The 11,954-nt window shown below is 40.9% G+C and overlaps 1 protein-coding gene across 1 annotated transcript in view; it reads left to right on the forward strand.

Moving 5' to 3' along the window:
* Positions 1–8,994, forward strand: part of IFT56 (intraflagellar transport 56) — a 68,706-nt gene extending 59,712 nt beyond the window's left edge. Inside the window, exons 15-17 of the mRNA XM_032803152.2 lie at positions 2,436–2,542; positions 5,547–5,680; positions 7,546–8,994. Of these exons, the coding sequence (XP_032659043.2) occupies positions 2,436–2,542; positions 5,547–5,680; positions 7,546–7,657 (353 nt within the window). The 3' untranslated portion in view covers positions 7,658–8,994. The remainder of the gene's footprint in view (positions 1–2,435; positions 2,543–5,546; positions 5,681–7,545) is intronic.
* Positions 8,995–11,954: the final 2,960 nt, after the last annotated feature.

An 11,954-nucleotide genomic window follows, 5' to 3' on the forward strand; every position in this document is an offset into this window, starting at 1 on the left:
CACCTACTTGTACAATACTATACCATGTAGGTTGTGAAGGAAGGGTAGATTTCTTCCTGACTCCAATTGGTGAACAGTTTGTGCTCGGACATATGAGAAGTTCTTGTAATTTTTAATGTAGTTATCCCTAGATTATAGTTTTACTTAGAATCAGATAGAGAGAGGTTGGTTGTGCAGATAGACTACTCTGGAGTACGTTTCTAGTGCAGTGTGAAGGGATTTATATTGGTATTCCTGATAAATGTCAAAAATGATTGTTACTCTGCTTGACTTCTGTACACAAAATGCCAAGCATACCCTCACCTTGAAGAGCACAAGAATTTTCCCCATATTAATGACCAGTGCACAGAATGAATATCTGGTGGAACTCTGAGAGGAGGTAGACATCTGATCCAAAGGGATATTTTCCCTTCACAATAAGAAAACATTGTGATATGCCTGGAATTAACAAGCCAAACTTTAGGTTAAAAACTTCCTTACCTTCAGAGGGTCTGTTGTGGAATTTTCTGTCTCCAAAAGTACTGGATGAAACTCACTGGGATTCATGAGAAAATCTATTCTGGCACTTATGACTAGTTGTGTTATACCAGAGATGTTTCAGGTTAATGGCTGGTGGCAGTTCTTGCTCACATATGCACTGTTAAAATGACCACAAGATCTATGGAATCTGGAAAGAATTTCCTCATAGGGTGCACAATGGCAAGAATCTTGTGGATATTTTTATCTTTCTTTGGATCAATGAGTACTATGGGGATTCAGTATTTAAAATCAGGTGGGTGCCAGGCATTCAGGACATCAGTCCTTCATGTCTGACTTATTTTCTATGAACATGAGTGGGTAATATTAAGTCTCACCGTTTGAATAGATTAGAGAGTAGGAGAATGTTACAGTCCAGTACCCTATAAGAAATACATTCTCTGTTTATTCAACATTCTCCACTCTATGCCCCATAATAATCTCTGACATCATGGGACTTTAGCAGTGGTAGTTAGTTCCACCTCATGCATGTCCTCTACCCAAAATTGAAGAGGTAAAAGGATTTAAATGAATTTCAGTTGCTTAATTGTTGTTTAAATGCTATAAGTGTTAGTGCATGTGTTGCAAACTGGATACAAACTCTTTTCAGACTCTGTTCAACAAACATGGTTGACTTCTGTCCAGACAACAGCTTACTCTCCTCCTTTCTTTACCCACCCCTCCTACTATAATCATATTCCAACCAAGTTTGCGCATCTGCATCATTGATGCTTCCTACTCATACCTGTAAGTGTGTAGTCTGGGAAAATCTTGGGTAGCTGTAGGTCTCCTACACTGCCCAAGCAGAGGGATAGAGTGTCCTGAGGATGTGCACAAAGACTCCTTCATCATGCAAGGAAATTGGTTCTGAATGGTCCTGCACAGAACTCTTGGAAGGAGGAGGACTCAGAGAGGCACCATTAGAGCATCCTATCAACACAGCAAAATAGCAGTGCTGATCAGTGTCAGCCCACGCCTCTGGCAAGGGTGAAACACTGTTAGCTGCTGTGGTTTAACTGTTAACCATGCTACTAAGTGTAACAAACACAGTTAAGTGTTGTTGTGTAGATAAGGACTTATCTTATAGATTCTTACTGAATACATGTACAAAACATACTCTAGACTTTTCCCTATTTGTACTGTATGTCATCTCTAAAATCCACCGTTCCAAGGGAATACACTCACTTCAAAGAATACTGGTTTATCCTGCCCTTGCACAGAAGCTGTGGAAACCAGCAGCAAAGCCATGAAATGGAACTTAGAGCTATTGCTGGTATCTGAAACTAAAGAGGTTCATATGCTGAGCTGTAGATAACCTTTTGAGTCTAAAACTCTGCGGACTTAGGTGGCTAGGACTTCTTTAATTTTGTAGTTACTGTGTGCAAACTAAGATAATGAGAGCAATATGAACTTCTGCTTCAAAGCATAAAATGGGGATCACAAATTGTTTCTTTCATGTATAGCATTGTATAACTAGCTATGTGTTATGAGATTTCTCTTGGGTTTTATTTCCATCCTCTTTTCCCTCATCCTGTTAAGCATTTGGTATTGTCTGCAGTCAGGAGCAGAATACCAAACTAGCTAGAGCAATGGACTGACTTGATGTGTCACCAAGCTGGATGCCAGACTAGATGGACCATTGAGTTCCAGCATAGTAAGTGCTGTATCTGTGAAATATAAATCTGATGGGTGTAGATTTCATAACTCTTCTTTCTTATGTTTGCAAACTGTAACACTTTACCACTATCATTGATGTGGCTGAGGGGATGGTTAGCTTTCATTCAAACCCCATGTGTTTCGGTAGGGAGAGAGACTTTGGTGAAGTGGTTGATAAGATTATGAACATTTTAGTCCTGTTATTACTGGGCAGTGCACTATAGCATTTCTTCACCTTCTCCAACTTTCTGTTCTCATTGTAGATATCATGAATAAGAAGCCTCGATTGGCCTGGGAGCTCTACCTGAAGATGGAAACCTCAGGGGAGTCCTTCAGTCTCTTGCAACTCATTGCAAATGACTGCTACAAGGTGAGTCTTCTGTTTGAGGCCTGGTATCTAATTTGTTAAATCTGTGGCACTACACTCAGATGCCTTGTCTACAGCAGACTCCTCTTAAAATTCCTCACCATTGCTACCTTTAGTGAAGCTCCACAATGTATAGAGGCTGGTAGAGATCTGTCAACATTTAAACCATCATGTCTTCTAGTTAGATTGGTGACTAGGCTACACTAGGGCTAATGACAATTTCTACCTCTAGTAGAGTTTCAATGGTGGGAGCAATGGGAAATTTTAAGAGAAAACTCTAATATAGACACAACCAGGGGCTATAAGTTGGAGTTCTTTCTGGGACAGCAGTCTAGACTGTGAAGCTTACAACCTGATCCCCCACAAACCCACCACAGGGACCTGCTACAGGCTTCCCAGATATACAAACAAAGGAACCCAGGCAGATCCATCATATCTGGCCACAGGACTTTTACTGAAGGAATATTAGGTCTCATAGAAACCATCCTTAAACCACTCATAGAATCATAAGGTTGGAAGGGACCTCAGAAGGTCATCTAGTCCAACCCCGTGCTCAAAGCAGGACCAATCCCCAGACAGATTTTTACTCCAGTTCCCTAAATGGCCCCCTCAAAGATTGAACTTACAACCCTGGCTTTAGCAGGCCAATGCTCAAACCACTGAGCTATCCCTCCCCACACAAAGGCCCACCTTTCTCCAAGATGTTACTGACTTCCTCCAGAAACTCCAACATCAACATCCTCCCGCAGATCACCATCCTTGCCACCATGGATGTCGCGTTCCCTATACACCAGCATTCCTCATCATTACAGCATTGCTGCCTGCCTCAAATACTTACAAGATAATATACAGCACTCAAAAATCCACCTAAACACATCGCCAAACTCATCAAATTCATCCTCACACACAGTAAATTCACATTTAACAAACACTTTCTCCAAATATTGGGAACAGCCATGTGTACTAAGATGGCCCCCCAGTATGCCGACCTCTTCGTGGGCCACCTCGAGGAAAATTTCTGGAAAAATGCACCACAAAACCAGATATACATGAGGTACATCAGTGATGTTTTCCTCCTCTGGACAGATGACCTTGGTTCCCTCAGATTTCCACCACAACTTCAACCACAACTGCCCATCCATCATACTCTCTAGAAGACACCCACACCAACATTAACTTCCTGGATACCACAGTCACCTTCAGCAATGAGACCCCACAAACGATAGTGTGCAAGAAATCCACAGATCCCTACACTTACCTTCTCAGCTCCTGCAACCACCCCATACACACCAAGAAATTTGTTAGGAACAGCTAGGCATTTAATCACAGTCAAAACTGCCTTCACTAACCAAGGACCCTCCACCAGAGAAATAGATCACATTGTGGAATAGGCCATTCAGATACCAATTCAGGCCAAGCAGAGAACCTGCTTCAATACAGGGGGGAACCCACATACAGGGAGTCATAAAACAATTACAGTTACAGAAGTTGGTTCAGTAAAAGGTTTTACCTTACCTACCTTGTCAGTCTTAACACAGATGCTCTGGTGTTTGTTTTTCCACCCCCAAGAGTAGATACAATAAACTAATAGATGAGACGAACATCTTCAGCCTCTAGCACTAGGATTCTTGCCCACTTCTTTAGATTGAGACACAGGCCATGAAAGATTTCAAAAGCATATTGATAATTGCCCTGTGATAATGTAGCAGTGCATTGCTGGAAATTGTCTCTCTCCCAGGTCTGGTGTGCACATACGTTTAACCTTTCTTCACTCTATGAGAACAAATATGAAGCTAAATGCTTCTATGATTAGCTCCCCTCTGAGGGAGTTGAGGCTATGTTCCCTGGTTAATTTCCCACAGGTCCTCCCCACTACAATCAAGGCCTTCTCCAGACCAGGATTTAAAGGTAGGTTGTTAGCATGTGTTCGCTAACACAGGCTAACTAATATATTTTAGAAGTCTAGTGTAGACAAGGCAGCATATACTTGAATGTGTGCTAAACTGCCCTAGGCTTTAACTTGATCAACTAGCACATATTAAAATATACACTGCCTTATGTACAGTAGACTTTTAAAACATGTTAGCACGTTACATCTTTTAAAATCCACCTTAGAAAAGGTCCAAGAGAAGAATTGAGAGTTCCCCATCTGTACCAATCCAGGTGCCCCTAGACCTATCCTGCAAGTCGATAACTAAGGTTGGGTGTACTCGTGATTTTCCCATAGGTTCAGGAAAGCTCTGAATTGCAACACTACTACATTTGATTTTTCTTCTACTTTTATAGCGAGGGGTAAAAAATTAGTTTTGAACTAATACCCTAGCAGCCTTCAGAGCTGTGTCTTTATGGCCATATCTAGACTAGGAAAATCCATTATGTTTTAAAATGTGGATAAACTTGTTTTAACTAACATGCTTTTAAACAGGACTTTGCACCTAGAGTACACAGGGAAATTCATGCATAAAGACTAGGGCTGTCTTTCATTGGAATTTATACAGAACACTTCTTCAGGTCGACGCCGCTGTGTAAGCCTTAAAGTTTCTCTCTCACCAACAGAAGCTGGTCCAATAAAAGATATTACTTCATCCCCCTTATCTCTCTAATATCCTGGAATCAACACGGCTACAACATTACATACAAAAATAAAGGGATGACATTTTTGACTAGCTCTATTAGCTCATAGCTGAATGTGGTTTACCTAGTGAGGAGTCTAGAGTTGATCATGACCAGTTAATAAAGGTCATAACTTGGCCTGTCTATACTGTTTAAAATCATGTTAGATAAAACTATTTTCCTAGTCTGTACATAGCCTATGTGGAATTGGAATGTACCTGTTTTAGTTACGGACTACCTGAAAAGAAAAGGAAAATGCATGCTGTTCCCATGACTTGTTCCTCTTGTTAACACCAGACAAATAGCATCAGAACCAGCCCGTAACTTTGGATCTCATTCTGTATAGGCAGTCTTGTGACCTGAAATGTGTAAAGTTTTTTTTCTTCCTACATAGATGGGCCAGTTTTACTATTCAGCCAAAGCCTTTGATGTTCTGGAGAGATTGGACCCTAACCCTGAATACTGGGAAGGCAAGAGGGGTGCGTGTGTGGGCATCTTCCAAATGATCTTAGCTGGCCGAGAACCCAAGTATGTACCATTGCTGTGTATGAACTTTTCTCATTAGTCTTCCGTTCCCAGCTTGCTGTAGCTAGAACCAAAGTTACAGCTGCTTTTGTGAAGAGATGCATGACTTCAGGAACAGATGTCCCCTAACCATCAATTTTTTTTTGTCTTTTGAAAGAGACCTGTACTGCCCCAGTAGTTGCACACTCAATAACCATTTTTGATTTCTAGCTTCCAGCCCAACAGGGACAGGATATGTGGTGGAGGATAGTCCATCAGCTAGTGCTCTGCACTGCAGGGACCTCAAATAGATTGCTGGTCATTGTTCTTGTAGCAGCTAAACTACAGACACAGCATGCTTATTCCCTGAAGGCAGGAAGGGAGGACCTCATTTCACTGATTAGGGAGAGGTATTGATGGCCTGTGAATGGAAGTCGTATCCCCGCCTCTTTGGTCTTAGAATTTCAAGGATGGCAGAATTAAAATAGGTGGATGGTTACTCACAACTCCAGGAGGGATGAAGAACATGTTTCTGAATGATAAAAGAATGTTTTTAGTGAAAGTCTAATCTCTCTTTCTGCAAATTTTGTTCAATACAAGCGGAAATGGTCCTTCCCATTTATTGTTTTGCCTTTGGCCTACCTCACTGGATAGGGGAATGAGGGAGGATAGAGGGGATACCTTCTGTTCCTGTTCTCCAGTAAAAAGTCTGCTGTGCTGCTGAGTGACCAAGCTCTGCAAGCAGTGCATTAACTAATGCACCCTCCAATTTTCCCTCTGGCAGAGTTCATGTACGTTCTGGTTAAGATTCACATAATCTCTAGAATTCTTACTTTTCTCTCCATTTGGGCCCACACAGAGGAGGAGTTGCAGTTGCTTTCTTAAATGCATACCTTTCAGGAAAACAGGAGCACCCATAGCCCTGGCATCTGTTACTGTCTTCCTTGTCTGCCCTCCATTGTCTAACAGTGCCCCTTACTAAAGTAGTGCAGATAAACTAATGCACCTCAGTCTCTGAACTGGAATTGAGTTAATCCTTCCACAAAAATCTGAATTCTGCATGGATATGGCAGACATCTGAGAAACAAACTAATGTACTTGTTATCATAGAATCATAGAATCATAGATTATTAGGGTTGGAAGGGACCTCAGGAGATCATCTAGTCCAACCCCCTGCTCAAAGCAGGACCAATCACCAAATGGCCCCCTCAAGGATTGAACTCCCAATCCTGTGTGTTATGTCAGGTCTTGTTCCCCCTAAATGCAAACCACCTAAAACTATGAATTAATTCATCAGATATCTCTAGCTAAACACAATTAGATCTGGTTAATAGCTGAATGGGAACCCTCCAAGGAAAACAGGGTATTTCAGGGAGTCATGCTTCTGAAGGCAGCACTCTTATTTCTTAGTAATAAAAAATACATAATGCTTCATGTTGTGAAAACACATTCACTAATTAGTGCTGAGCAGTGCTCCTGTATTGAAATAAGTGTTGCTGTGCTGTTGAAGTTGTCTGTCAGATGGCCTGAAAAACTGAAGCTCTAACAATTTGCCATTAAATGTCTTGTGGCATTTTTTGCAAGAGTAGGAATGTTAAACTTTATATCCTGGCAAGCTACAGTATGAATAATATTTTTTTGCTGATCTAGAATTTCCCTTCTAGTTCCAACTAGATACAGTATTCTTTATTTCTTGATTCATACTATTGTGTAGGTTATTGTAGTGTTTATTAGCTGTCACCTTCCTCCTCAGTCATAGGTGAAGTAGATTGCATACTTAGAGTCTGTGCTTTGCAATCCTTCAGGATGTAAAGATGCACAGAAATTTCAGCTGTTTCTAGCCAAGTGCTCGTCACCCTGCTTTAAACCTTTGTTTTTTGTCTTTTCAGAGAGACACTGCGGGAAGTGCTACATCTCCTAAGGAGCACTGGTAACCCTCAGGTAGAGTATATCATCCGCATCATGAAGAAGTGGGCCAAAGAGAACAGAGTGCCTGTCTAAGACAGCATCACCAAGAAAACCAGGTCAGATGCCATCTTTTTGTGCATAGCGGAGGGCATGGAGTCCAGCCCCTCCCCTTCATTCACTGTCCCACTCCACACACATCTTTCTTGTAGTCTTCGTTTAGGGCTGGCCTCTCAAACATTAAAGAGACTGCCAAACTCTCAGATGGAGCAAAAAGAGTACTGCAGTTGGACTGCACAAAATTTCAGTGATATTGGTATGAAGGATTTCTTTTGGACAGAAGGGGTTTGAATTCCATGCTTTTCCTACCTAGATCCGAGTGGCGTTTTTTCTGTTCTACATCAATCCCAGTGTCTAGTTCAAGGGTTCTCAACCTTTCAGATTTTGATTCAAATGTTCAGCAACTCAAACTGCCCCTCGCAGGCACTCCAGACTCCTTTGCACCAGCTCCCACAGTACTGCATAAGATGTACTATGGCAATTTGAGAGGTTTATATTTTAAAATAGTTCTCCTGGCCTTCAAAGAAGAACTCAGCAAATCTGCTTCAGCACAAGAGTGATAATGGCAAATGGAAGAAGGATTGTGTTATCTTAGTGACTAACTTATTATTAACAGTTAACATGTTTTTAATATTCCTGGCCTACTGCAGGATGGAACACAACACATCCTGAGCAACATCCATTTTGAGATGGATCCTACTGACCAATTTATAACCTCTTTATCTCTTTCCTTTTTATCCAAAAGGATTTGCTATCCCTTGGCCAAAGTCAGATTAATTCTGAACACAAAGCTAATCAACCACAAATGCAGGGCCCCAGAATTGCTTACTTATTTTCAAGGAGGAAGTTACAAGGTTTGGGGGATTGCTTTTCAAAGCATGAGGTTCTGATTGGCTGAGCTGTTTCTTGCTATAGAGTCTGATCCTGCAAACATTTATGCACATTAGTAAATTTGCTCATGTGAGTTGTCCCACCAGTTTACCTCTCGCATCAATAAAGTTATTAATGTATGTTTACAGAATCAGGCCCTTCACCAGTCACTAGCTTAGACAGCAATGTATTGTGCGTTTGCTTGACAGTTTTGCCCAGCAAATACTCTGCTGTGTTTCAAGGTGGTCTGGAAAGGGAATCGGGGAGAATCCTTTTCAGAATAAACCACTTAATCCTAAAGGAGATGAAATTCTAAGAAGATGCACAATGGATATGATATAAAAATGAATTTTAGGGCTTACAGTACATAATATCTGTACATTATTTGTAAAGGAAAAATTACTTAACTTATAATGTATTTTTGTACCTTGTGACAAGATATTTCATTGAACACTATGATGTTTGTACCTTGATTAAAGCTTATACTTGGATTTTCAGTCTAACTTCTTCTTTGGCTTTGTTGCCTTGTGATCAGGCTGGCAATTGAGACAGCAAATTTATTTCGCTGCAGAGGTGGGTGGCTATATGATTGACTGACTGCCAAATCAGCATTTCATGGTCAAATGAAGATGAACCATGTTAAAGCAGACTGGGCCAACGGCCTATGTACTGACCTTTGATGATAGATCCTGAGATGAGAGTGGCTGGATAATCCTTATATTTGTAAGTGGTTTTGTTTTTGTTTTTCTTACTCCTGAAGAGATTCAGAATTCTCCCCAGCTTCTAAGGGAATAGGCTTCTAACTCTGAGGATATCACTAGGCATCTCTGCTGGAGCTCAGGAACTTCAGTTACCTTTTATCATCTCACTGCAGCAGAGACAAAAGGTGTTTCTCCAGCATGCCCAAGTCTTCAAACAAGAACTTCCACCTGTACCATCAATGTGATGTCTGGCATGATTTGATAGGCTGTAGGCCCACCTGCTTTTATATGAAAAGAAGGAAAATTTCCATTTTAAGGACCCCCACCATGATAGTTATGGGAATAAGGTCCTCAAATCATGACAGGAATAAGGGTAGGGTCACCATGTTGCAAAAAGAGACCACGTAATGGATCAGTAAATGCTGTCATTAAAGGCAGTTACATAAAACATTCCATTTGTAAGAGGCATTTTTATTTTCCTTTCCAGTTTAATTAACTTGGAAACAGATTGGTATGGCTGCTGTGAGCCTGGGTTAAAGCTATAGAAAAATCAATGTGGTGGCTTTGTGACAGATGTTAAATAGAGCTAATTATTCTGTTCACTGATGCTTAACCAACAGGAAAGCCTGATAGACTCTAGAAGTAGGCTGGTAGACAGCAACCATAAAATCGTAGGACTGAAAGAGACTGAGAGGTCATAGAATATCAGAGTTGGAAGGGACCTCAGGAGGTCATCTAGTCCAACCCCTGCTCAAAGCAGGACCAGGTCTTCTACTCTACACCCTGCATTCAAGTCAGGACTAAGGCCTGGTCTACACTGTGGAAAGGGGGTCGGGGCAAGCTAAGTCGGTCTAAGTTACGCAACTTTAGCTACAAAAATAGTGTAGCTGAAGTCGACATACTTAGAGCTACTTACTGCAGTCTCTTCACTGCGGTAGGTCGACTGCTGATGCTCCCCCGTCAACTCCACATACATTCTTGCTCTGGAGGAGTACTGGAGTTGACGGGAGAGCTAGATGTGATAAATCGACCCCCCTGAATCGATTGCTCCAGACATAAGTGTAGACATGCCCTAAGTATTATCTAGACCATCCCTGACAGGTGTTTGTCACTGGAGATTTTTAAAGAGCAGGTTAGACAAAGATGCCACAACCTCCTTAGGTAATTTATTCCAGTGTTTAAGTATCCTGACAGGAAGTTTTTCCTAATTTTCAACCTAAACCTCCCTTGCTGCAATGTAATTCCATTGCTTCTTGTCCTATCCTCAGAGGTTAACAAGAACAATTTTTCTCCTTCTTCCTTGTAACAGCCTTTTATGTACTTGAAAACTGTTGTGTCTCCCCTCAGTCTTCTCTTCTGTAGACTAAACAAACCCAATTTTTTCAATCTTTCTACATAGGTCAAGTTTTCTAGCCCTTTAATCATTTCTGTTGCTCTCCTCTGGTCTTTCTCGAATTTGTCCACATCTTTCCTGAAATTCTCCAGTTGAGGCCTTATGAGCGAGTAGTAGAGTAGAAGAATTATTTCTCATTTCTTGCTTACAACACTCCTGTTAATACATCCTAGAATGATGGGGTTTTTTGCAACAGTGTAACACAGTATGACCTCCAGATCCCTTTCCGCAGTACTTCTTCCTAGGCAGTCATTTTCTATGTGTGCAATTGATTGTTCCTTCCTAAGTGGAGTACTTTGTATTTGTCCTTATTAAATTTCATCCTATTTACTTCAGATCACTTCTCCCATTTGTCCAGATAGTTTTGAATTTTAATCCTATCCTCCAAAGCACTTGCAATGCTCCCAGCTTGATATTCTCCACATACTTTATAAATATACTCTCTATGCCATTATCTAAATCACTGATGAAAATATTGAACAGAACTGGACCCAGGACCAATCCTTGTGGGACCCCCCTTTGATATGCCCTTCCAGTTTGACTGTGAACCACTGATAATTACTCTCTGGGAACGGTTTTCCAACCCAGTTATACACCTACCTTATAGTAGCTCCTTCTAGGTTGTATTCCCTAGCTTGCTTATGAGAAGGTCATGTGAGAGAGTATCAAGAGCCGTACTAAAGTCAAGCTATGCCACGTCTACCGCTTTTCCGCCATCCGCAAGGTTTGTTATCCTGTCAAAGAAAGCTATTAGGTTGGTTGACATGATTTTGTTCTTGACAAATCCATGCTGATTGTTACGTAGCACCTTATTATCTTCTAAGCAATGTGAGCTCATGGGCTAATTTTAAACTTTCTTTTAAAAGTTGTATTTTTGTGACTTAATCAGAATGTCCATAATTGTCATATTTTAAATATTTCTTATTTTACAACGTCTTAGCTGGTTGTAACTATCTAAGGTTGATCCATGACCAACTAAAACAATTTGATACATACTGGTCTTTTTAAAAAAAAAAGAAAAAAAAAAAGTTAAATTCCTCTTAGCAAGTACTGTAAACAAAGTGTTACTTAACATGACTTCCAACACATTTCCCTAGTGTAGATCAAGTCTATGTGCTGACATTAAAGGGGATCTGAATTAGGGGAAGGATTGAATTTTTTGCCTTTGTCAGGGTTTCTTTCCCCACTCTGAACTTTAGGGTATAGATGTGGGGGACTTGCATGGACCCTTCTAAGCTTAATTACTAGCTTAGATTTGGTAACACTGCCACCACCCAGAATTTCAGTGTCTAGGACACTTTCTGTCCCCCCAAAACTTTCCCCTCCCTGGGTTGCCTTGAGAGGCTTCACCAATTCCCTGGTGAACACA

This window comes from Chelonoidis abingdonii, chromosome 1, assembly GCF_003597395.2.
Source record: "Chelonoidis abingdonii isolate Lonesome George chromosome 1, CheloAbing_2.0, whole genome shotgun sequence".
In the NCBI taxonomy this organism is placed as follows: Eukaryota; Metazoa; Chordata; order Testudines; family Testudinidae; genus Chelonoidis; species Chelonoidis abingdonii.